This window comes from Lotus japonicus, chromosome 6 (assembly GCF_012489685.1).
Source record: "Lotus japonicus ecotype B-129 chromosome 6, LjGifu_v1.2".
NCBI lineage: Eukaryota > Viridiplantae > Streptophyta > Magnoliopsida > Fabales > Fabaceae > Lotus > Lotus japonicus.
The window spans coordinates 13,987,623-14,011,600 of record NC_080046.1 but is presented as its reverse complement, the minus strand read 5'-3'; the positions used below and the strand labels follow the sequence as shown (position 1 = coordinate 14,011,600).

The window sequence follows — 23,978 nt, the reverse complement described above, 5'->3', positions numbered from 1 at the left end:
CCCTCTGTGGACACAGGCAGACAATCCTGACGCCATCAGGTGCTATGTTGAAGACCTAAGGGCTCAAGGATTCGAAATTGATCTTGATGATTTCGTCAGCAGACTGCCGCCAGCTCCAGAGTTTCCTTCTCCTCCCAAGAAGAAAGCTCAGAGGAAGATGATAATGGACGAATCTTCTGAGGAATCCGATGTCCCTCTGGTCCAAAAGAAGAAGAGAAAGCCTGATGATGGTGATGATAGTGATAATGAGGATGGTCCTCCTAAGAAGAAGAAGAAGCAGGTCAGAATCGTGGTGAAGCCTACTCGGGTGGAACCAGCTGCTGAAGTGGTCAGAAGGACTGAACCTCCTGCCAGAGTGACTAGATCATCAGCACATTCAAGTAAGCCTGCACTTGCTTCTGATGATGATTTGAATTTATTTGATGCACTCCCTATATCTGCCATGCTCAAACACTCCTCAAATCCCCTCACTCCTATTCCTGAATCCCAACCGGCTGCTCCAACCACCTCTCCACCACATTCCCCAAGATCTTCATTCTTTCAACCTTCCCCTACTGAAGCACCTCTCTGGAATTTGCTTCAGGACCAACCCTCTAGGTCAGAAGAACCAACCTCTCTCATTACCATCCCGTACGACCCATTATCTTCTGAACCCATCATCCATGAACAACCAGAGCCCAACCAAACAGAACCACAACCCAGAACGTCTGATCACTCTGTTCCCAGAGCATCAGCACGTCCTGCTGCCAGAACCACGGATACAGACTCTTCCACAGCCTATACACCCGTATCCTTCCCAACCAATGTTGCTGATTCTTCTCCCTCCAATAACTCTGAATCCATTAGAAAATTCATGGAGGTCAGAAAAGAAAAGGTGTCTACCTTAGAAGAATATTACCTCACTTGTCCAAGCCCTAGGAGATATCCTGGCCCTAGACCTGAACGTCTAGTAGACCCAGATGAACCTATCTTGGCCAATCCTTTACAAGAGGCAGACCCTTTGGCTCAACAAGCTCACCCTGCCCCTGACCAACAAGAGCCTATTCAACCAGAACCTGAACCCGAACAATCAGTGTCTAACCAATCCTCGGTTAAATCACCCCATCCTCTGGTTGAAACTTCAGACCCTCACCTTGGAACCTCTGAACCCAATACTCAAATCATTAACATTGGTTCTCCACAAGGTGCCTCTGAAGCTCATAGCAGCAACCACCCAGCCTCTCCTGAAACCAACCTCTCCATAATTCCCTATACTCACCTCCAACCCACATCTCTCTTTGAGTGCATCAATATTTTCCATCATGAAGCCTCTTTGAGGCTCCGCAATGTGCACGGTCAGACTGACCTCAGTGAGAATGCTGAACGTGTGGCTGATGAGTGGAACAATCTGGGCACTTGGCTAGTGGCTCAAGTTCCAATTATGATGCAGCTCCTGCATGCAGAGGGAAGTCAGAGCATTGAGGCTGCAAAGCAAAGGTTTGCTCGAAGGGTGGCTCTTCATGAACAAGAACAGAGACACAAGCTTCTTGAAGCTATTGAAGAAGCCAAGAGAAAGAAAGCTCAAGCAGAAGAAGCTGCACGTCAAGCAGTAGCTCAAGCTGAACAAGCCAGACTAGAGGCAGAGCGACTTGAAGCTGAGGCTGAAGCTCTTAGATGCCAAGCACTTGCACCAGTTGTGTTTACTCCTGCTGCTTCTGCTTCCATTCCAGATCCTCAAGCTGCTCAGAATGTTCCTTCCAGTTCTACTCAGTCAAGCTCATCCAGACTCGACATCATGGAACAGCGTCTTGACATTCATGAATCCATGCTGATTGAGATGAAGCACATGATGATGGAACTTCTGAGACGAACTGACAAACCTTAGTTTTAGGATCTCTTCATTTTCCTTCTTTTTCTTTAACCTTGTTTTATTTTTGTTAAACTCTGTTTCTTTTTACTTATTTATTCTCTTTGTTCGTTTGTGATTATATATGCATCTCTATATATATTTGTGTCACATATGTTTGCAAAAATCTTTTTATTCATCATATTTTTATGTTTATATCATACATTCTTTCCCTAAAGTCTAGAATGGAGGATCTCTCCTCATTCTTCTGCACTCCTGGCGCTGCTCTGACCTATCCTTCTCCAGACGCTCCAGTACATGCTGGATGTTGCTGAGCCTGTCCTTTAGCTCATCCCTCTCCAGAATCTCTTCTGCAGTCTTGAGCTTCTCTTCCAAACCTTCTTTTTCTTCCAGCAGCTTGAGTTCAAGCCGGCTGAGTTCTTGCACCTCCTCCACGAAGGCAAGAAATTCCCTCAGGTCTCTCTCCAACTCTGGACGCAGGTCCTCTTCCAGCAGTGTCCGTGTCAGCTCCGCGATGGTCGTTGTACCCTCTGGATGCCTGATGTTCAGGAACAAGTCCTCCTCAAAGGCCTTCTTCCTCAGCTCTTCTAGTGCTACGATGTATGATGCCATTTTCTTTACTGACAATTGTTCGAAGTGTGAAGCTTACCTTTCTCTCCAACGCTTTATATAGGCTTCACTTTCTCTCTAAAAGTTAATGCTCCTACGGTTTCTCGAGGTTAAGTTCTTGGTAACTGACCATTCTCTTTACTCACTTGACCGGTGGTAAACGTTCTTCTCTTGCATTAACTCTTCTATTTATTTCGCCTAACTCTGATTCTTGCATCGGTTTCATCTTCTTTAAACTTAGACCTTCTCTAAGGGGGAGTACCTTGTACTTCAAGCTAAGTTTTTCACACCCCAAGCTTTTTGCTTATGACAAAAAGGGGGAGTAAACCCAGTTTTTGATGTGTAAGATGTGTTAGTGTGATTTATTTTTCTTTTGGAGAATTTAAGAGTTCCACCTTCATGACCATAGATGTGTCACTAGGCAAATACAAGGAATACATTTCACTTCTTCTGAAGTGATTATAAGTTGACTCTGATACCCAAGACTCTGATACCTTGTCCGTGACTCCGATTACTTATGCGCTCTGATTACTCGATTTTCATCTATGTCATAAGTTTTTCACTCTGAACTCTTATATTATTTAGCTCAGAATCTAGACTTTACTAACGTTTTCATCAAGTATTAGATTCAGGGGGAGCTAAGCTCAGAATCAAGCAGTGACTTGAATTCAGAATGAGCAAGATAAACTATTCACATCAGGATAAGTATTATTCTATATCTCTAAACTCTGAGTGAATTCAGTTTAATGTTTAAGAATTGTTCATCAAAAATCTTAGTTTTGTCATCATCAAAAAGGGGGAGATTGTAAGATCAAGTTTTGATCTAGTAGTACAACTCTATGTTTTGATGTTTACAAGTTAACCTTTTGATATGAACAACTGTGGTACTCTAACGTGTTTTTCTGAGTGTGCTATTTACAGGCTCTGACCTCAACTCAATTTCACACAAATCAGAAGCACTGTGTATAAAGAGTGACCCAAGCAACGCTTTCGCATTCACCATGTTCAGTATGAACAGTGGAAAAGCTTCAGAAGTTCTGAAGTTATACAAACTCTGATGAGGACTCAGTCACTAGAAGCTCTGAAGATCCAGAAGTTCTGATAACCAAGAAACACTGAAGGTTCAGATGTTCTGATGGTGTAGAAGACTCTGAAGTTGCAGAAGCTGAATAGTGGAAACTCTGAAGTCCAGAAGCAAGAAACTCTGAAGGCCATGTTCTTCCCTCTGAGTTCAGAATCAGAAGATACAATGGTCAGAGGATCTGTGCTTTCCCTCTGACTCTGATCAACCGGCTTCACAAGTTCCAATACGAAGCATTCCCCTGATCAGAAGTCTCCTAGGTTTAAAGGTCGCGTCGCTATCCAAGTACAAAAGCAACTGTACCTTCCTGACGACCTACCTAACGTTCTCAGCCACAGCAGAAGCTGGATTTTCCAGAACTGCCCTCCAACGGTAGCATTTCCCATGCATCGCTCAACCCTAATCCTTGGAGTATATAAAGAGGCTGAAGACTGAAAGAAACGGCTAGAAGAAGAAGCATTCACATACGCAAGACAATCTTAAATTCTTCTAAGTTTTCTTTCATCTGAAATTCATTGAGTTTACTATTAGCTTTTTAGAAGCAAATCTCTTGTAAACAATTCTTTGATAAACAGTTTGTTTAGTTCCTTTAGGAGATCAAGGTTGATCGGATCCTAGAGAAGACTAAGAGAGTGAATCTTAGTGTGAGCTAAGTCAGTGTAATTGTTAGTCAGTTGTAGGTTTCAAGTGCAGTTGTAACTCTTACCTGATTAGTGGATTGCCTTCATTCTAAGAAGGAAGAAATCACCTTAACGGGTGGACTGGAGTAGCTTGAGTGATTTATCAAGTGAACCAGGATAAAATCCTTGTGTGCTTTTCTATCTCTTATCTTTAGCACTTAAGTTCTCGAAAGATTTGTCAAAATCTTTAAGGTGGAAGTTTTATACTGAAAACGTTATTCAAACCCCCCCTTTCTACCGTTTTTCATACCTTCAGTTATCAGTAGTTGAATATTCAATGAAACTTCGACTATAAAATTGTTATGATCAAAATAAGGTTTTAAAAACGTTATGATGCGTTTGAACTTAACACATGGCTCGGTGAGTAAAGCTTTTAAATCTACATCTCAAACTTTTGCTGTGCTCCTCATCTCCGGGCGGTCTGAGTCCACAACTGAGCTTGTGGCGATGGCATTTGGTCTGCTCGCCCCACCATAACTATGCGCGTACTCTGAATCGTGACATTTTGACATGTGTCGAGCCTTCGCCACGCGTCGTGCCCTGAAGTGGTGCTAGGGTCAGCGAATCCACCGAATCCCAACTGCTATCTTTGAAACGTCCTTTCGAATCACGGTAAAGCCTGACAATTTGAATTCAAACCAATCAGCTCCAACCGTTGTAACTTTTCATTTAATGCGTTGCCTTCGTTCCCCGAAATCCGCACCACGCTCCCTTGAGTAATCATTCCACCTTTGTCATGATAAGGCACGATTCCCCAACCGTTTCTTATATCAACTTTTAAATTCCCCTTCCTTCTCTCACTTACTGCTTCTGGAACCCTAACACTTTGCTGAACTTGACAACTTTGCATCCCCTCCCCTCTCGTCTTTTCTCTTTCTCTATTAGCGAAAAATGACTTCCCAACGCCGCACCAAAGGATCCTCTCGATCCCGTAGCGCCGCTCAAGCGTCTCCCGCTCCAGTTAACCCTCCTCCTGCTGGGGGGCTCCCCCTCAGCGAAAATGAGAAGAACGCTTTCTGGCACCAAGTCTTCTCCACCCTTCCTCAGTCTACCATTCGGGAACCCACTCAGGAGGCCATCTGCCAACCTTCTGAGTTGTCCACCGACAAGTCCATCGCCGAGTCGGCCCGCCAGGCTGGCGGGTTTTGCCACGAGAAGTCTCTTGAAGATGTCCTCATCACCGGCCGGGGCTTGGCCATCCGTCGTCCTTGGAGGTGCCGCGCGATCGAGCAGGGCGCGGGACAGCCCCACTTCTTTTATGTTTATGAGTACTTCTTCCTTGATCTGGGAATCAAACTACCCTTCTCTCCCTTCCTCTGTTAGGTTATGAGGGAGATCAATGTAGCTCCGAGCCAACTACATTTGAACGCTTGGGCTTACATTCGATGCTTCGAGATTCTCTGCAACGCCGTCAGTCTTGAAGCGAAAAACCTCCCATTTCTTCTATTTTTACGGCGTGGAGCTGAAATCCTTGAAGACCCCAACTCCTGGGTGGGTCTCTCTGAAATCCCGTACGGGCCAACAAAGTCTCTACCCTTACAAGAGCAACGTCAAGAAGGGGCCCGAGCGCCGATACTTCCGCATACTCGTGCATCCTACCTACCCTGAGGCTTTCACTCGTCGGGAAGGGACTGCTCTAATCCCTTTTTACTGGACCGATAGCCCTCGCGACGTTCCACAACCGTCCGATGCGTCACTGAGCAACGAAGACAAAGCCATCCTTGGCTTTTTCGCTGGGTTCCCCATCCTTGAGTGCTCACAGTTGCTTGAAGCTGCCCGTGAAAACACCCACCGCTCATTTCTAGAAAGGATAAACTTTACTGAAGTCGCGTTGCGGCGCGCCCTGGCTTCCGATTCACTTGAGTTCCCTCCTGTTTTTAATACCACGGGAATTAAGAGGAAATGCGCCGTTGCCGATTCTGATGCCGAGGCTGCCGTTCCCCCTTTAAAGAAGGTCAAAGGATCTTCTTCGATTGACCCTGCCCTCTCTGACACGGCCGTGGCCGCCCCAAATGCCGCTGGGTCTGGAGAGTCAATACCGAGCACCGCTCCATCGCCGGAAATTGACGATCTGGTCCCAAGGCCCAATGACGGTGCTGCTCAACCCTTCCAACCAAGAAAATCCCGGAAATCCAAAAGGGACGATTCTAGCGCAGATGGAAAATCTGGGGTCGAAGCTTCTTCGCCTCAGAAGTTGGAAAAGAAAAAGAAGAAAACCAAGAGATCCAAGGCTGGTGAAGCATTTGCCTCTCGCCAAGACCTGGGGGGCGAGAAAGAAACAGACTCCACGGGCGGCGCGGGGTCCTCGCCTCGCCCCGAGGGAGTTCCCGTTGATCAACAAGCTTCCGAAGCATTCCTTCCAGTGCTCCTCGAGCAATCCCTTCTTTTGACCGCTCAAGTCATCAGGCCGAGGCGAACCCACTTGGAGTCTTCCTCGTCCATCCAGTGAGTCCCAACGGTAGAGGTCCATCTTCCAACGCCTCCCCCACTCCTCGCCACTCTTCCCCTGATACTAGTCATCCCATTACTGATGGTCAGACGGGTTGTGCTCCAAACCAGCAACCTTCTCCTATCGACTTCATGCTGACCGATTCCTTTCTTGGAAGTATGAGGGGGTTCGAGAATCCTGACCTCGACGATGTGGCGCAGGAAGCCATCCTCAGCTTTTTGCGTGCGGGGTGCCTCTTCGCCAGGCTATCTCAGGATTCCGCCTTGTTTGCAAAGGTGGAAGAGGGTTACCGCGTGGCTACACAGGAAGCGCATGGCGAACTCGACAAGTTGCTGACCCAAGTGGTAACTCAAACGGCGAAGCTGAACAGGTTAGGCATTGAGATGAGCCAGCGCGAGGATGACTTTTCTGCTTGCAAAGAAAGAATGAAGGAACTGGAGATGGAGCGGGATGAGCTGCAACAGGAGGTGAAGGCGAAAACGGAGGTGATCAACGCAAACAGGGTCGCTTGTATCGTTAAGGACAGGGAAATCGCGTCCCTTCGCAGCGAATTGGAGGCGAAGAACGAGTCTCTCGCCGATGTGAGCTCCCAACTCGAGACAAAGGCCCAGGCCTTGGCGGTCATGGACTCCAAAATCAGGACCTCTCAAGCAAGGATGGAGGCTGGGATTGCTGCCGAGGCCGTGGAGGAGCATGGCCGCGGCTTCTTTCTCGCCAAAGCTCAGTTCCAGCATCTTTACAAAGGAATTAACCTTGACGGAATGGGAGCTTTCAAGAAGGTTACTCCGCATGGACTAGTTGGCCAAGACGATCCCTAGGGCTTTACTGCTGAGTATTTCGCGGCTGCAGAAATTGAAAAGGAAAAAGATGTCAATGTAACATGATAATTTTGCACTGATTTTCCTTACCCCTTTTTGTAATCAACTATTGTTCTTATTCTTATTCAGTTTAATTTCCGCATGGTTTCCTTCGTAAATTTTCCGCCTTGTGATCGCCTCGTCGCCTTTTAGGCCTTGTTTTTCTTTTCGCGCTCGTGTAGCGATTTTGAAGGTGTGTCAAAGAAACTAGGACTTTTGCTCAGTTTTGAACTGAGACTTTCTCCTCGCACTAATATTTCCCGTAAAAGCAGGTGCGGCCTCGCCGGTTTTATCCCGGCGAGGGCTTACGATGCTAGGGACCCAGCGGCCATATAGGTTTACCCAGACTTATGCCTAGTTTATGTTCTCGCCCATATTTCGGGGATGCCTCGTATTCCCAGATTTCGGGGAGACTAAGGGGATAAGGGACCCACCCCATTTTGGGGATAAGTCACTTTCCCGCACACATCGCCAACGAGAGGTCAGCGCTTCGCGTCAGACTTTCCCGGAGCAATCCCCAGACATCAAGGTCGTGTTGGGATTGCCACCTTTGGGGAATTTTTCCCACCGAGCGAACGTGACATGTTAATTGAGTTGCTATCTGGGTAGCACCGGTTCGCGCCGGACTTTCCCGGAACAATCCCTAGACAAGGTCGTGTTGGGATTGTCACCTTCGGGGAATTTTTCCCACCGTGCGACCGTATATTTGCAGTTTGAGTTAGGAGTATTGCTGGTGAATATCCTTTTGTATTTCATTCGTAAAAGATTTTTTTTTACATTGAGGGATGCCTCATTAAAAAACTCCCGAGATGGAGAAAAAGAGTGCATCTTTATTTTTGGTCCTATTCCTTCTGATCTGGTTCCTCGGCTGCATCCTCGCCCCTGTCGCCAAGCCTCCAAGGCTCCAAGTTAAAGTATTACGCCCAGTACCTCGCCCTTCGTGCCTGACGTACTCGCGACCCACTCACCGTTGTTGCGGAGTTGACTTTCTCGCCAGCGCGCCTCTGATTCACTCTCTTGTTCATTCCATTTGGCTTTTTTGTTGGCTTTTTTGTTTTCAAGGATCATTGTTCTCGCCGACTTCCACTGCTTTGCCTAAGCCTTCCCCTTATTCTTGCCGCGGTACGTCGGGCCTCTCTTCCCCGCCTTTTGCTTTTCCCGGGACCGCCCGAGCACTCATTTCCCCTTTGCTTGCAATCTTGGCGCTGTAGAATTCCTGGGTCCATTTCCCGGCTCATCGCCGCTTTCCCCTTCTGCTCGTTCGGCCCCTTGCTCGAAAGAGCTGGTGTCCTGAACCGCGGAAGTTCCCATAGTGTCACATTCTTTGGACTCCAGCTGAAGAGGTCAAAATTGTCCTCTACCAACTTCTCCAATCGTCGTTCCTGTCCGGGTCTGAGCCTGGGCTCGATCGCCAGCACCCCCCTAGTGAATTTATACCTTTCCAAGTCGTCAATATTTCCTGCCCAGGGCTCCAATGCCAGGATGTCTGTAAACTGCCAATTCCTTCCTGCCTTGTCATCTTGCTTGCCTTGACTCTGACTGTCTCGTTGCCTTTTTACCTTCCTATCAACGACCTGTTCTGTCCTTTGCTCCTGCTGGCTCAACCCTTCTCGTTTGTCTTCTAAAATCTCAACCTTGTGGCACCTGTGTCCCTCGCTGGCTCCTTTCTTTCCGTACATGCTAAGACAGTTGTTGTAGCACTCTCTCACCCTTCTCTGGTCCACCACGATCTTCCCCACTCTACCACACATCAACGGGTATTTCACCGCCAAGTGAGCTGTCGAAATTACTGCGCAAAGGCGATTGAGTGTGTTCCTTCCAATGATGACGTTGTATGAAGCCACAACCTGCAATACTAGGTACCTTACGCGAAGAAGTTTGGCGTTCTAGTCGACACCAAAGAGTGTGTCCAAATCTATATACCCTCGTACCCATACCTGCTCGCCCGAGAAACCTACCAATGTCCCTGTGTAAGGAATCAGATCTATATCCGTTAATCCCAGCTAGTCAAACGCATCCCCGTTAATCCCTGTTAGCAGAGCTTCCCTGATCCAGAAGAACTCGTCGCACATTGAAGCTTTTATCCTTATCATGACAACCACTGGATCGTCCTTGTGCGTCTTTATTCCATCAAAATCCGCCGACGATATCACGATATCTGGGTGCTGGAAGCCGAAAGGGGTCTCATATTGCTGTACCGACGTTACTGCCCTGACGTGTCTTCTCCTCGCCGAAGTCGATTCCCTGCCTCCACCGAAACCACCTGCAATCGTATTTATCGTCCCAACCGGCGGCTCGAGGTCCTTATTAAAGGTCTCCTCCGCACCCTTTTTCTGTGTGGCCAGTGTTTCCTTTTTGTCATCGTTTGGGGTACGGCGGCGATCCTCTCGCTTACGATCATCTTGCTGGCAGGCCCTATTATACCGGTTTCCTCGTTGCCGCTCTCCGCTCCAGCGATCACCATGATCACTCAACTGTGAACGGCTCGCTCGGATGAGCCTCTCGATCTCGATCTCGTTCTTCAGAGTAAAACAGTCCCCAGTGTCATGTCCTGCTGAGCGATGGTATTCGCACCACTTGGTCTTATCCAACGCTGCCCGGGGCGGGCCTGTCTCTTTCTCGCCTTAACCTCACGCAGAAGCTCCGTCAGGTGCACACTCAAACTCTTCCCTGGCTCCTCTCGCCAGCGAGAATCGGCTTGATGCCAGGGTCGGCGACGCTCAAAATTTTCCTTTTTGGGATACAACGGTTCCCTCGGCACTTTTTCACTCGCACGCACCTTCCGGTCTCGCCTTTTGCTTCCTTCCGTTCTCTCCTTACTCGGCTTGTTCTCTGGCGATGCATCCCTCTTATTACCATCTTTCTCTACCTTCGCGCGCCTTCGCTTAAAAGCATCATACTCCTCGTAGAGTATGTAGGTGTTTGCCCGCGCTCGAACCTCCGCCATTGACCGGGCGGGCTTGCGACTTAATTTTCTATTCAGTTTTCCAGGCTGCAAACCGTTCTTGAAGGCACGGGCGCAGACATTTGGCTCTGACTCCTCAATCTTCACCGACGCGGCGCTAAATCGTTTCACATACTGCTTCAGAGTCTCGCCTTCGGACTGGCGCACATTGTACAAATCCTCAATTGTCACTTGCTTGGTTTTACTTGCCGAAAACTGGACGAGGAACTTGGATGAGAAGTCACGGAAATTCATGATTGATCCTCGGGGTAGGGTTGTGACCCATGCCATGGCAGTTCCCTTGAATATAGCCGGAAACATCCTGCACTTTACAGCATCGGAAGCGTCACTGATTACCATCTTCATGTTAAAATATAGCAGGTGTTCCTTGGGATCAGCCTTCCCATTGTATGTCTCCAGGAAAATATTATTCATATTATCCGGAATTGCAACTTCCCGTACTACCGCCGAGAACGGCTCGAACTCAGCCACAGCCTCTGCCTCGCGCTCCCCCTCGTCCTGCTGCTCGAAATGATAGTACTCCAGCTGTTCTTGTAAGTAATCGTTTCGTTGGTGTATGTCATCGACACTTCGAATCAAGCGCCTCCAATCTTGACTGGAGATCGGAGCCTGAGGTGCCTGAGTCTCTTCTCCCAAAGCCGGAGGTGAATTCACCAGCGTCCTCTGCTGCTCCGGCGAGGAAGGTGGAGAAGGTAGCGGAGGCGTCGGAGAAGGAGGAGGCGGAGGCGGTGGCGGAGGAGGAGGAGTTAATCGATCCATTTCTTCACGATGAACTTGCTCGCGTCGCGGCCTACCTCTCACGCGACGCGGTGGCGAAGCGTGCCGCCGCTCTTGATCCTCATCCCGTCTTTTACGACGCGTTTCCATCGAGCTTCGCTAGTGAACCGAAGAATGCAAACGAAAAATCTTGAAAACTGAAGAAAATCACACAGAAAATCGAGCTCCTCTCAACCGAATCACGATCCACGTAGTCCGGGAATCGAAATCTACCGATCCCCACATACGGCGCCAAATGTTCTATCCAAGAACATACAATAGGGATATAGTACCCAAAGTGTGAGGAAAGTGATGTGAATGCTTAGAAAGAGAAATTCTAACCGCTAGAGAGAGAAAGAATAACTGAATTTCAATCTTGTTATTTCACAAATGAGCCCCGAGTCCCTTACATTCGGTAACCGTCCCCTATTTATGGGTATGGAGTTGGGCTTGGCACCTCTAATTTACCTTAATGGGCCAATTGGGCCTCAGGGAGGGAGGCCCAAGTCTCAGGTGCGCCCCTCGCCTTAAGCTGACGCCTCTAGGCGAGGGACCCTGGGGTCTCGCCCAGTCCAGAAGCCTCGTCCTCGCAGTCGACCTAAGCAGATCAAAGAGGCTAAGCGTGGCTTGGAGAGCTCTCGTCGGCGTAGGGGACGACCTCGTAAATCTGGGAGCATGGATCTTGTTGCTGCGCCGCAGTCGTCTAGTCCCCTCTCTCCTTCCGGCTCGTATTTCACGTGACTTTTCCGGGTAGTGATGAAAATGCCATTTGAGGGCTGGCCGCGGAAGTTAAAGAAAAGTTTCCCTCTAGTTGTTAGGATCTTTGCGCTTTTTCTCTTGGGTTTTTGTTTTTGGGTCTTTGGCTGGCTTTGTGGTTTTGTGTTTTCTATTCTCTTTGGGCTGTCTTTTGATGATTAATGAATAATCCCCCTTTGCTCTAAAAAAATAATGTTTTCTAATCCTTGTATTACATATTTCAACTATCAAATTATCATACTATTATATGCATTTTTTTAACAGCAACATAAATTTTATTGAATGAAAGGAATTATCATACTATTATATACATTTACTCCTAAAATCATTAAAATTCTAAAAAAGTGTAGTTAAATTATATAAAAAATCATTTTTATACACTTTAGTTTTAATATGAAAATATTTTCTTGTAAAATATCCCTCTCGTGAGAGTTTTTTACACATAAGGATCACTTATATTATCCTTCTACCATCACCTGTGAAAATCTTGAAATTAGATAATTGTAGTAATCTTAGATAATATTATGCAGACACCAAGCATTTACCTTGCTCAAATGGTTTTAAAGGGAATTATTCATATCTGTGACTTGCAAACCAGCATCCAGTGGAGAAACATTCTTCTCAGCAGAATCAAGTGTCTCATCACACAGCTGAATCACCTCCTAATAGACAGCTGATAATTGAAGCAAAAGTTATCCAACACAGACTCATGCTGACTTATGTTGACTTTTGACATGTAATCTAATCTATAGTGAAATTCAGGCATATTATAAGAATGAGGCACAAACCATTAAAAGAGTCTTTGCTTTCATTTCAAGCAAATTTTTGGAGTATTTACTCATCATAAACGCCTCATTAATATGTTATAATGCTTTGTCTACATCAGAGGATGTTCTTCTTTGTAAAAGCTCAGCATAATTGTTGGTCAATTCGCAAGTGTACGAATACCTCCGGGTTTTAAATTATCGAACCACAGGGAATTGGTGAGGCAATTCAGTTTAAGATTCAAGTTTAAGGTTGAAAAGCAAGTAAAATTCAGTTTTAATAATTGGTTGTTTCTTGAGTTTGTAAAAAGACAAGTAATCAAGTAATAAAGCGATTGAAAAACAGAGATGAGATTGCCTTGGGTTCTTGTTCAACTATTTCAGTTTTAGCAAACCTTCCTATTCAATTAATCCCGAGTCTCTCCTTGATGTTCTAGCCTAGTTAGTTATCTTTCGATGCCTCGCAAAGAAAACCCTTCCTAATCAAAAGATAGGTTCAATTCCTTGATAACCTAAACATTTGCTAGAAGCACTAAGCATACAAATCAGGCCAACAAACCCCAACCCTTCCTCTATTCCTAGTAGCAAGTATAGAAGGAGTAATCTCACAACAAGTCCCAATTCTATAACAAACTATCGTTATGATTATAGAAAAGTAAGAAGCTAGCATGCATTCAAGCTTGGAAGATAAAGCATAGAAGTGAGATTCAAGGGTTTACTCAGAACATCATGAATAGAAAAGGATTGATAGCTAAAACATTCAAAGTCTTACAAAGAACCCAAAGCAAAAGGGGTTTTAGCCAAGCATGGCTATGAAATCCATACAAGAAGATAAAGATGAAACCTGAAACATAGGGCTTAGGGAAAGCTCCTCAAGCTCTAGAACTCAAACCCTCTCTTCTAACTTATGAAAATATGATAAAATGACGTTCCAAAAGAAATGACAAAAAGCCTATTTATAGGCAAACAGGTTGAGTCTGGGCACTCAGGCGCCAATTAAGCACGCCTGAGCGCCAATTCCAAGCCAAAACAAGCTCTCTGGAGGTAATTGGCGCTCAGGCGCTCAATCAAGAGCGCTCAGGCGCCAATTCCTTTCTAGCATCATGTAAACATCGATCCAATTGGCGCTCAGGCGCTCAACACGAGCGCCTGAGCGCTCTCTAAATGCTAGAAACCCTCTTGACCTTCTTCTTAACTCCCCTTTAATCCTCCCTTCAATTTTCCAAGCCTTTTGACCTTCTTTCTTCATCAGCTTTCAGACCTAGCTTCTTGGGAACAAAGTAAGGAAAATATCTAGGATTTCCAAGAGTTTATTAGCACAAAAGACCCTCAATTCAAGTAGAAAAGATATGCAAGTCCTAAACTTACTTAAAATGCAAGAAAGGTCCCTATAAAACTATAAAATTACCAAAACAAAGTAAAAACTTAAAGAAAGATAAAAATGCATGATAATGCATGAAACACTACATGAGACTCAATAAAAAGACTCAAAATAAACTACAAAATGTCCCTAAAAACACTACTAAACTAGGGTCATCAATAATGATTGATGAAATCTGATACTTTATGTCATCCATCAAAAACACAAATTAGTTTAGGACAGGAAGTGAGGGATTGACTTTTACCCTACACCAAGTTAACAAAAATATAAAAACCATGGAATCTTGTGATCCAGTGAAAGTAATAAATTAACTTTGTAGCAGCATACAGCTGACAAAGCTCTCAAATTTACATCAGAGTGATTGGAAGCCTAAAAATTATACTTTGTCAAACAAACAACTAAAGTACTAAACCAACCTAGAGAGATCAACTTCTTATAGGGAGCAAAACTGAAATGTCTTTGATGTTATTAGCACAACCATATGGGAATAATAAAACTAAATATCAGAGAGTGTAGGATTCTACTTGTGACGCCCGGGGCCGATGAGGGAGGGGAGTGATCGCCGGTGCAGTGAGGCACGGACAAGGAGCGACTCTAACTGGAATTGTGTGATATTGTCTATTGAATTGTTGATTAGAGCCTTGATAACATGTTAAGTATATACCTTAGGATATGCAACTGAGAACCTATATAAGTATATACCCCTTTTGTCGCATGTTGATTGTATATCTATTGTATACTGTGAGTTGACCCTCGCGCCTTGGCTTTGTTTGTATGTTTGTGTTTGGGCGGTCGGCCTGCTGCCAGACGACGAAAGGAGGTGATGTGAGCAGATGCTACTCCACGTGGAAGAACTATAGAAGACTCGAAGAATAGAGTCGGGTGTAGGGCTAGATCCTTTGGGTAGAAAAGCTTACCGTTATTGGTTTAAGCTTGCAGGATCATTTTATGATTTGTATTTGAGGTTTTGGGTAGGTTCCGGTGCATTGCTTTCCTATGGTTACCCCGTGTGGAAATCATAGGGAGTATATCGGATCTATGGAGTCATTGCATAGTGAGTCCGTTGTTGGGTCTTAGTTTATTTGTCATGTATTTTATGCTGTGCCTTGATCGAGGCCAGATGTAAATTATTTACGGTTGGGAGTATGCATTACATATTTTAGAAACACTTCGAAAAGGAAAAAAAAATACTCACATTTATAAATCCCTTTTGGAAAAGATTGCATATTTACTTTAACATGCTACTACCGTGGCACCCAAAAATCGGGGTGTTACATTGTGGTATCAGAGCTTTGGTTGCGATAACCAGAGCTTGTTGGGGAATAGGTCTTCTGTGCTAGGTTGTGTGAACTCTGTAATCGATCAATTGGGTTTTGATCAATTGACTGAGTGTTACTTTATAGATCGTTTGAATTGTTTCCTAAGGAAACAATGTGTAGTTATTAGGGCATCATTTAAGGGTTGCTTGCTGAGAGCAATCCTGTTGACTGCTTGTTTTCTTTCTTTAGCGTAGCAGAAAGCTTCTTGCTTGCTGTCACTGCTTTGAGCACTAACTGCTTGCTTTGACTTGGTGGTTACTGCTTCCAGCAAAACTTTAACCGTTATTGTTAGTTTCCTGCACTATCAGGTGGTATTTCAGGTAGAGATTGCTATTCTTCTGATAGTAATAGGGTATAAGTATGAGACCCATTCCTTCGACTGTTGTTTGTATTTAAGTATAGAAGTTATATAGGGTTTAGAGAAGTTCGTTAAGCCTTGAAGTTTGTCTTAGACTGGTATGAGTTAGTAAGGAGAGATAGATTCTAAGAATGAATCCCAGTGGAATGTCATATGAGTTTTAGAAGTGAGATGTAAAGGTTATGTAAGTTATAAGGTGGAATTGTTAGAGATTGAATAGATTAAGAGATGATCTCAGTTCAGATGTGACTACTTGATGAGATAGATTCATTGGCTTTACCAGTGGGTTTTTTTGAATCCTCATCGCCAAGATATTGAGCCTGATCAACTTAATCTTGAGGGGGTGATATTTGGAATTACAACTGGCATGGACTATGATAGGAGGATTGACTAGATTCGATCAATGATTAGTCGAGTTGGTAGGTAAGTTATGTTAAGCATATGATTGTAGATGATTAAGATTTAAATCTTTGGAAGTTGATGATCGTCGTATAGTCATTAAATGGTTAGTTCGCATGAGAGGTAGACTAAGCCAAGCGATTCAACGTTGGAGAGTCTTAGGTATTCCTTCGAAAGCTATGAAGCTATAGGTTATGTGATTTTGTGCTAATTTTACTAAGAGACTAGACTTAGTGGATTACCGCCTAGTTAGACTCTAGAGGTGTAAGTGTTGATCAAGCAAAGATTCTGGATGTTGGGGAAACATGTTAAGTTGGCAACTGAGAGTTACTAAGTTGAATTGAAACCTTAAGGATTAAGACTGACCTTGACAGTTGAGGATTTGGTATGAATAAGAGATTTAATGGTTTTAGTGGTAATGATAGCAGTTAAATCTTAGAAGATTAAAGATCTGAAGATGAGTTTCAAGTTAAGTCCTTTGAGGTATAGTATATGGTTTGATCTTAAAGGCAATGAATTCTGAGTTGTATAGAGAGTTCAGACTTAAGAAATGTTGTTATTTGATCCGTGACTAGGTAGAAGATTGATTGTGTTGTTTGAATGAGGATAGTTTCGAATAAGGAGATGACAATGATGGATTGTTAGATATGAAGATGATGATTTGCTTCTAAGTTGTTGATCGAATGATGTTGGATATGAGATAGTTGGCCGATGAGCCATGCGATGAGATTTGAATGGTACTAGCATGATGATTTATGGACGTGTTTATTATGATTCAGCTGTTTTTGTGAGAGCATGACGACACTTGTCAGGTCGTTCATGTAAGCGATTGAGTTAGGATTTGGATTTCGGTGCCTAGCGCACTAGCATAAGCGAGGTATCTAGGTTTATTTTGAGATGATTGCTAGATTTATAAGCGTTGTCGTTGTTTTGTATGTCACCTTCGAGGTGAATTTGTTCGACGTCTCCCAGGTTTTGGGATGCGTGCTGACGCTACTTTTAAGTTTGGAGAAAAAGTGAGGGAATGGTATTCCCGAGCCTTCTCTGACTTCGAGTTTCGAGGACGAAACTCCTTTTTAGGAGGGTAGTATTGTAAGACCCGAAATTAAATAGAACGTTTAATTATTTAATATCCTTAATTTACGACAACAAGTATTTTGTTATTAATTATTTGTTATTGATATATTATTCGCGCCACGACGACGGGAAATACCTTAAGGAATATTTCCCTTATAGTTAATTAATCGCGTGTTTATATTCATTATTTTATTATATTATTTTCCCTTCTCGAATCTAATCGCGATTCGTGAAAATTTATTAAGTAGTAATTAATTTCAATTTTTTTGATTTTATAGAGTTATTTAATAGTAAGGATTTAATTATAATTATTTTTGTTTTTGTGTGTATTATTTTATTTTAATCATAGGAATTTATACTCTATGTTTATCTCTTTCTTTTATGAAGAGATGACCTGCTCTAACAGGTCACCTTTGCTACTTACTTGTGATAGCCTATCAAGCATCACAAAGGAATATTCTTTATTCCTTTTATTTCCCAACCACTCATTTAAAATATCTATTTCTCCTCTCATTCTCACCACACATTCAAATTTTCTGATCACACTCTCTCTCCACGTGGGCCCCACCCACACTTAATCAGAATTGTATAATCTCTCTCTCCCCATTCACTCTCTCACGCTCTCACTCTCTCAATTTCTCCCTCTCACTCGACATCTCTCTTTATCTCTTCTTCTCCAAACCCATTTTTCTTCTTGGCTTAATTGCACATTTGCTCCTTCATCTTTCACCGTTGTGCGAAGTCTCTCCCCCATGTTTAAAACGAGCAAATTCCCTCCCTCATGTTTCAAATTGTGCTGCTGTTAACTTTCCATCCAATTGTTAACGGCAGTTGCTATTTTCACCTCATCCATTTACTAACCACACATCTCAATCAATAATAAAAATAAAGGAAAATATAAATGAAATAAGTTAAATATAATTAATAGAAAAACAGAAAAAAAAATTATAAAATCAAAGAAAAAAAAAACTAAATCAGTCAAAAAAGTGAAAAACAATAACGATTTCTGCACGTGAGGTTCCTTCATCCTTCCTATTTCTCGAGATTTGGGTTTGGCACCCCACCCTTTAGGCTACGCGCCCCAGCATTTTTTTTTTATTCCAAAACTACCCATCGGTAAATGATTTGCCGATGTCAAAATACCAATCGGTAAATGATTTACCGTTATTGTTCCTCAGTATGAACACCTTTATCCCATTACCCAGAACACGAAGAACAATATCGGTTAATCATTAACCGATTCTTATATTGATATCGGTATATCATTTACCGATTGATAATCTGGCAGTTTGATCACCTTTTCACCATTACTCCTCCCTCCACCAACCCCTCCACCATTACTCCTCCCTCCAACAACCCCCCACCAGCCCCCCATAACTCGCCCAAACTACCTTATTCTACCATTACTCCACTCCTCCCTCACATTTCACCTTCCCACCACCACCACCATCTCCACATTTCCACCACCACCACCACCAACACCACCACCACCAAGGGAAAGCTTTTAACTTCTGGTAAGTGGTGTTAGCTTTGGTACTTTATTTATAGTTAGTTTAAGTAGTTAGTTGTTAGTTTAAGTAGTTAGTTTAGTTAGTTAAGTTGGTAATTTAGGCTGCTGAATCGTGAATCGAATCGGTAAATGAATTGTCGTTAATGTATCGGATTATGATTTACCGTTATTATACCGGAATTTGATTTACTGTTATAGGGTCGGTTATTGATTTACCGTTTTTGTTCCAGGGATGACAGAGTCCTTTTTCTTTGGTGAATCACAATTGATACATGCTGCTGGATTGGAAAATGATAATCCAGAGGAGCAACCATCACTAGCTGAACCTCCGATTATATCTATAGATGTCTCTCATTTGTATCATACTGATCAGGTACTCATTGCACAAATTTTTGCATGCTTTGTTTGCTTTGTTTATGCCTTGTTTTATGCCTTATGCCTTGTTTATCCTGAAACAGCGTTTCCCTTTGAAAGATGATCTTATGAAATGGGTTCGCGACATTTCTATGGCAAATAATTTTGTTTTGGTGACAACAAAGTCTGATAGTGGTGCGAAGGGAAGAAAAGAATATGTCATTCTGGGGTGTGAGAAGCATGGTGCGTATATTCCCTACAGAGAACCGGATCTTGTTGAAGGAACGTCAACACAAAAGACAGGTTGTCCTTTTAGGCTAAAAGGACGACGTACGAAAGATGATAAAGGTTGGTGGTTGAAGGTGATGGACGGTAGACACATCCATCTCGCAGCTGAGTCACTAGTTGGCCACAATTACGCTGGTAGATTGAATAGTGAGGCGAAGGAGGACGTGATAAATCAGGCTAAGACTTGGGTTCCACCTAGAAAGATGTTGGCGTCCTTGAAGGAAAAAGATCCTTCAAACTTGACTACCATCCAACAAATTTATGGTGTTTGCAAGCGGTTCAGACAATCCGTTCGTGGGTCACTGACTGAGATACAATACTTGCTGAAGAAGTTGGACGGTGAGAAGTATGTTCACTTCAAACGAAATGAACCCGGATCGGAAGTGATTAGAGATATATTTTGGGCTCATCCGAATGCCGTCAAACTTTTCAACACATTCCCATATGTAGTGATCATGGATTGCACATACAAGACCAGCAAATACAAACTACCCTTGCTCGAGATTGTTGGCCTGACCTCCACGGATAAAACATACTCAATAGCATTCTGTTACATTGGCAGTGAGACCACAGAGGACTACATTTGGGCATTGGAGTGTATGAAGTCTCTGATTTCCGACCAATCCAGGTTGCCTAGAGTGATTGTGACGGACAGAGATCTTGCTTTATTGAGTGCTGCTTCACAAAGCCTTCCCACCACCACCCATTTACTATGCTTGTGGCACATCAACAAGTGTGTTTTGGCAAAGTGCAAAGAGTATGTTGGCACGGATGATTTTGCTCAAGAGGTTATGGACAAGTGGGCCGAATTGGTAGATGCTCCAACAGTTCCAGAATTTGAAGCTCATTGGATTGAATTGTTTAACATGTGCAAGCATAAACACAAGTTGAAATTTGCCCTCCACCGCCTCTCCCGGATATGTAGCAGGTATCCCCTGAGGGCGGAGGTGCGGCTCAAACTCAGCATAGGCAGCATCTGTGGTCTCAGCAAGGGACCCCGTCGTCTGGATCTCAGAGGGGTGTCGAGGGATGTCCTGTATGAAGAAAAACTGGCGCATAACCCGCTCTGGTAGATGTCGGCTCACAGACCGGCCGTAAGGTGTCCGGATGTAGCCGGAATAGAGGGCCCTGGGATCCCGCGGTCGAACATCTCGATGGTCCTCAAAAGGGGTCCATGTGATATCATCCACTGTAAGCTCATCGAGCATGACTCGTCTCTCATCGAGTCTGAAATGCGCGATCCGAGACGTGGACCACCGCTGCGCCCTAGGCTGGTCTTGTGTGTAGCCGGGGACCTCCGTCCTGATAATGACGTTGCTGGATATGTACTCATACGCCCATGACAGCACGAGGGAGGTGAACCCACCGATCTGCGCTGTCTTCCTGCGGGATGCACGACTCAGCTGTTCGTACAACGAAGCCAGCGCAATCGCACCCCACGCGTACTCCGACACGCGACCGAGGTCCTCAAGCATCCCGATCCAGTAGACAGTAGTGTGGTAACCACCACTCTTGCTGGCAAAGAGGGTGGCACCAAGCTGGTTCACCAGCCAGATCCTAGCAGCATCCTCATAGCGTCCCCCTACAATGAAATGAATTAAGTTAACAATTATTAATAATACTCTAAAAATAAATACAACTTAATAAAGTAATTATTAAGACATACCATCCATAGCAGACGTGTACATGGTCTTCAGAGTAATGAACCGAATGTTCTGGCCACCCGCCGCCTCAAACTCAGCCAGATAAGCAGCAACAGATCCTCCCAGGAGCTGGGCGCAGAGCGCTGCAACCTCGTCTCGCTCCCCTCTGCCCGGAGTGTAGAACCTCGACCCTGTGGGAAGATGGAGAAGAGCAGACACATCGTCCAGGGTGATAGTCATCTCCCCGAACGGCATGTGGAAGCTACTCGTCTCCTCATGCCATCTCTCAACAAGGGCCAGTACGACAGCTGGGTCTGTCTCCGGTAACCCGCACCAAGGCAGGTGATACAAACCCGTCTGCTGCAGCAGCTGTCGCACGTGTGTGGGCCTCTGAATCGCCATCACAGGGGAGGTTCCATACCTTCCCCCCAACAGTGGCCACCCTCAATGTCCGACGGTCCACGTACCGCGGGTCTGTGCGAAGAAGTGCCTGCCACGTCCAAGGAGCCTTGTGGTCAGGATAATGCGCAAGAAGCGACAGATCCTCAGGCCCCCCGGGAAACGGTGCCACCCTCTGGATGAGGTCGTCATCCGCACCGCCCTCTGCACCGCCCTCTGGCACCACATCTGGCACAACATCAGCAGCATCAATCTCCTCCTGCAGAATAAGAGGCTCCTCCTCCTCACCACTAAGCTCAGAAGAAGAAGAAGACTCCTCGCCACTAGGCTCAGAAGAAGATGTCTCCTGACGAGGTAACTCAGCCATCGGAAACAACGGAGCAGGGTCCAGCTCAGCCGGAGCCCTAGTAGCAGACGGAGCGGGGGTAGCTGACGGAGCCCCGACCGGAGTAGCAGATGGAGCCGGGGTAGCTAACGGAGCCTCGACCGGAGTAGCAGATGGGGATGGAGACGGAGCTGAAGCCTCTACCGCCTGAGTGGCTGCAATATGGTCGTCGCGCCTGGTAGAAGCATGGTGTCGATCCGCTGGATCCTCACTAGTAGAAGCATGTCGTGACCTCTTCCTCCCGCCCTTCATTCTCGCTATCTGTGCAAAACAAACAAATTTAACAATACTTGTCATAATAAGTAAAGCATTTTCACATATGAGCATATCATTTGAGTCATTTTTTAACTTAATCAGGAAATTTCCAATCAATCGTTTAGCAACTAACCATAGGAAAAGGAAAATATAGAGAATTAGTTGTTAGTTTGCATGTGAATGTGATTAAATTAAATTTCTAGCTGTGTTAAGGTCAAGCAACCATCATCACAAGCGAACAAAAACAATAAACAACTTTCCTAATTACAACACATGAAGCATATGATTTGAGCGCTTAATCTTTTCCAATAAACAATAAACAACTTTCCTAATCACAACACATCAAATCTATCTTGATCTTTTCCAATTCTCAACAAATCAGCAAAGTAATCCTGGAAGCTAAATACATGCCATGGTTAAATATTGGAAATAAATTTTGGAAGTCTGCACTGTCATACTGTCATATCGGAAAATCATTTTCCATTACCATATCGGAAAATCATTTTCCATTATCATATCGGAAATTGATTTTCCGATATTACAGTAAACCCAGAAACAGACCCAAATGCACCCCACTCGTGCCCGTACTCGTTTCATGGAATTTCAGGCAACAAAACACAACAAAACCTACCTCTAATCATCAATCAACTACCCTAGTGTTCAACCATTGACCTAATTCAAACTTCAAATGTGAAAATCATTGAAATCAAAACTTACCTTTTGAATGTAATGGAATGGGTCTTTGTGGGAGCTTTGATGATGATTAGAACCGACCTTTGAGATGATTGAAGTGGTGGAACCGAGCTTTGAGAGAGGATGCGATTGAGGGAGGGAAATTTGGGTTTTGAAATAATGGGTTTCAAAACCCAAACTGTCGTGTTTATATGTTTTAAACACGATCGGTAAATGATTACCCGTTATAGAGTCGGGTAATCATTTACCGTTTTTAATCAACTGGTTTTCTGGTAATTTCGCCCCCAAGGTGGGGCGGGGGGCCTAATGCCTGGGGTGTTAAACCCAAATCCCCTATTTCTCCTTGCGAATTCATCCTTTGTTCATCTGCATCCTCCTTCATCATCATCATCATCATCATCTCATTCTCTTTTCATTTCTCTTAGAAATCGAAATCCTTCAACTCAAAATCGCAACACTGATTTGTCTCTTCTCTTCTCTACCAAGACCAAATTCACAAAACCCATCTTCTCAAAACCAGAAACAAACCCATTCAATTTCAGATCTTGCAGTTCAAAATCGAGAGCCAGTAAAGAGAGAGCATCATTTCAATTTCATCACCGAAACTCTTCCCAGATCTCGCAGTTCTCTCTCTTTCCCGATCTTGGGGGTGGTTGTGGTTATGGGTCGGAGAAGGTTATGGGGCTCAGTCGATTTTTGGCATGGTTTACTTTTATCTGGGTAGTGGTTATTGTAATTTTTCTGGTTATTTGTCTTGAATGTTTTGTGTGTGTGTTGTAATTTTGCTTGGTGGATTCTTGTGTGTAATGTACTAATGTTACTTTACTTGTTTCAGTTAAATACATGCATTCAACCATATATGTTTTATCCTTTTCACTGATAATTGATATTAGTTTTAGCTAATTGATAATTGATATTGATGACATCTATTGGTTGATGACGCACTGAAAAATAAAGACATTATTATGGGTTCATAGAATTTAAATCTCCTACGGTAGTTGTTGTTTCCACTGAACAGATTGATGAAAACCCAGGTCAAATTTTGAAGCTTTTTAAGATAGCTCTTTTAAAGGGAGAGAGAGCTGGGTGATGTGATTTTGAGCTGAATGATGAAGAAGAAGAAGAAAAAGGATGCAGATGAAGAAGGTTAAGGG

General features: G+C 44.2%; 2 protein-coding genes across 2 annotated transcripts; both read right to left on the bottom strand.

Moving 5' to 3' along the window:
- Window positions 1–9,525: 9,525 nt before the first annotated feature.
- LOC130724946 (uncharacterized) lies at window positions 9,526–11,246 on the bottom strand. Its single transcript, XM_057576213.1, has 2 exons — window positions 10,152–11,246; window positions 9,526–10,041 (listed from the first exon to the last, which is right to left on the bottom strand). The coding sequence occupies exons 1-2, from the start codon at window positions 11,244–11,246 to the stop codon at window positions 9,526–9,528; spliced, it is 1,611 nt and encodes a 536-aa protein (XP_057432196.1).
- A 1,313-nt stretch (window positions 11,247–12,559) lies between these two features.
- LOC130724945 (protein MAINTENANCE OF MERISTEMS-like) lies at window positions 12,560–23,099 on the bottom strand. The gene is made up of 3 exons (XM_057576212.1): window positions 21,116–23,099; window positions 20,511–21,031; window positions 12,560–12,661 (listed from the first exon to the last, which is right to left on the bottom strand). Exons 1-3 carry the CDS (start codon window positions 21,492–21,494, stop codon window positions 12,560–12,562), a joined length of 1,002 nt encoding a protein of 333 aa, XP_057432195.1. The 5' UTR covers window positions 21,495–23,099.
- Between the last annotated feature and the right edge of the window lie 879 nt (window positions 23,100–23,978).

Coding starts and splice junctions, on each gene's coding strand:
- LOC130724945 (XM_057576212.1), bottom strand. CDS start 21,494: ATGGCGATTCAGAGGCCCACACACGTGCGACAGCTGCTGCAGCAGACG. Junction 21,032..21,115: donor GTACACGTCTGCTATGGATG/GTATGTCTTAAT, acceptor ATTTCATTGTAG/GGGGACGCTATGAGGATGCT. Junction 12,662..20,510: donor GCCGACATCTACCAGAGCGG/GTTATGCGCCAG, acceptor GCTGTCTATTAG/GAGGTGATTCAGCTGTGTGA.
- LOC130724946 (XM_057576213.1), bottom strand. CDS start 11,246: ATGGATCGATTAACTCCTCCTCCTCCGCCACCGCCTCCGCCTCCTCCT. Junction 10,042..10,151: donor TGACGGAGCTTCTGCGTGAG/GTTAAGGCGAGA, acceptor TTTACTCTGAAG/AACGAGATCGAGATCGAGAG.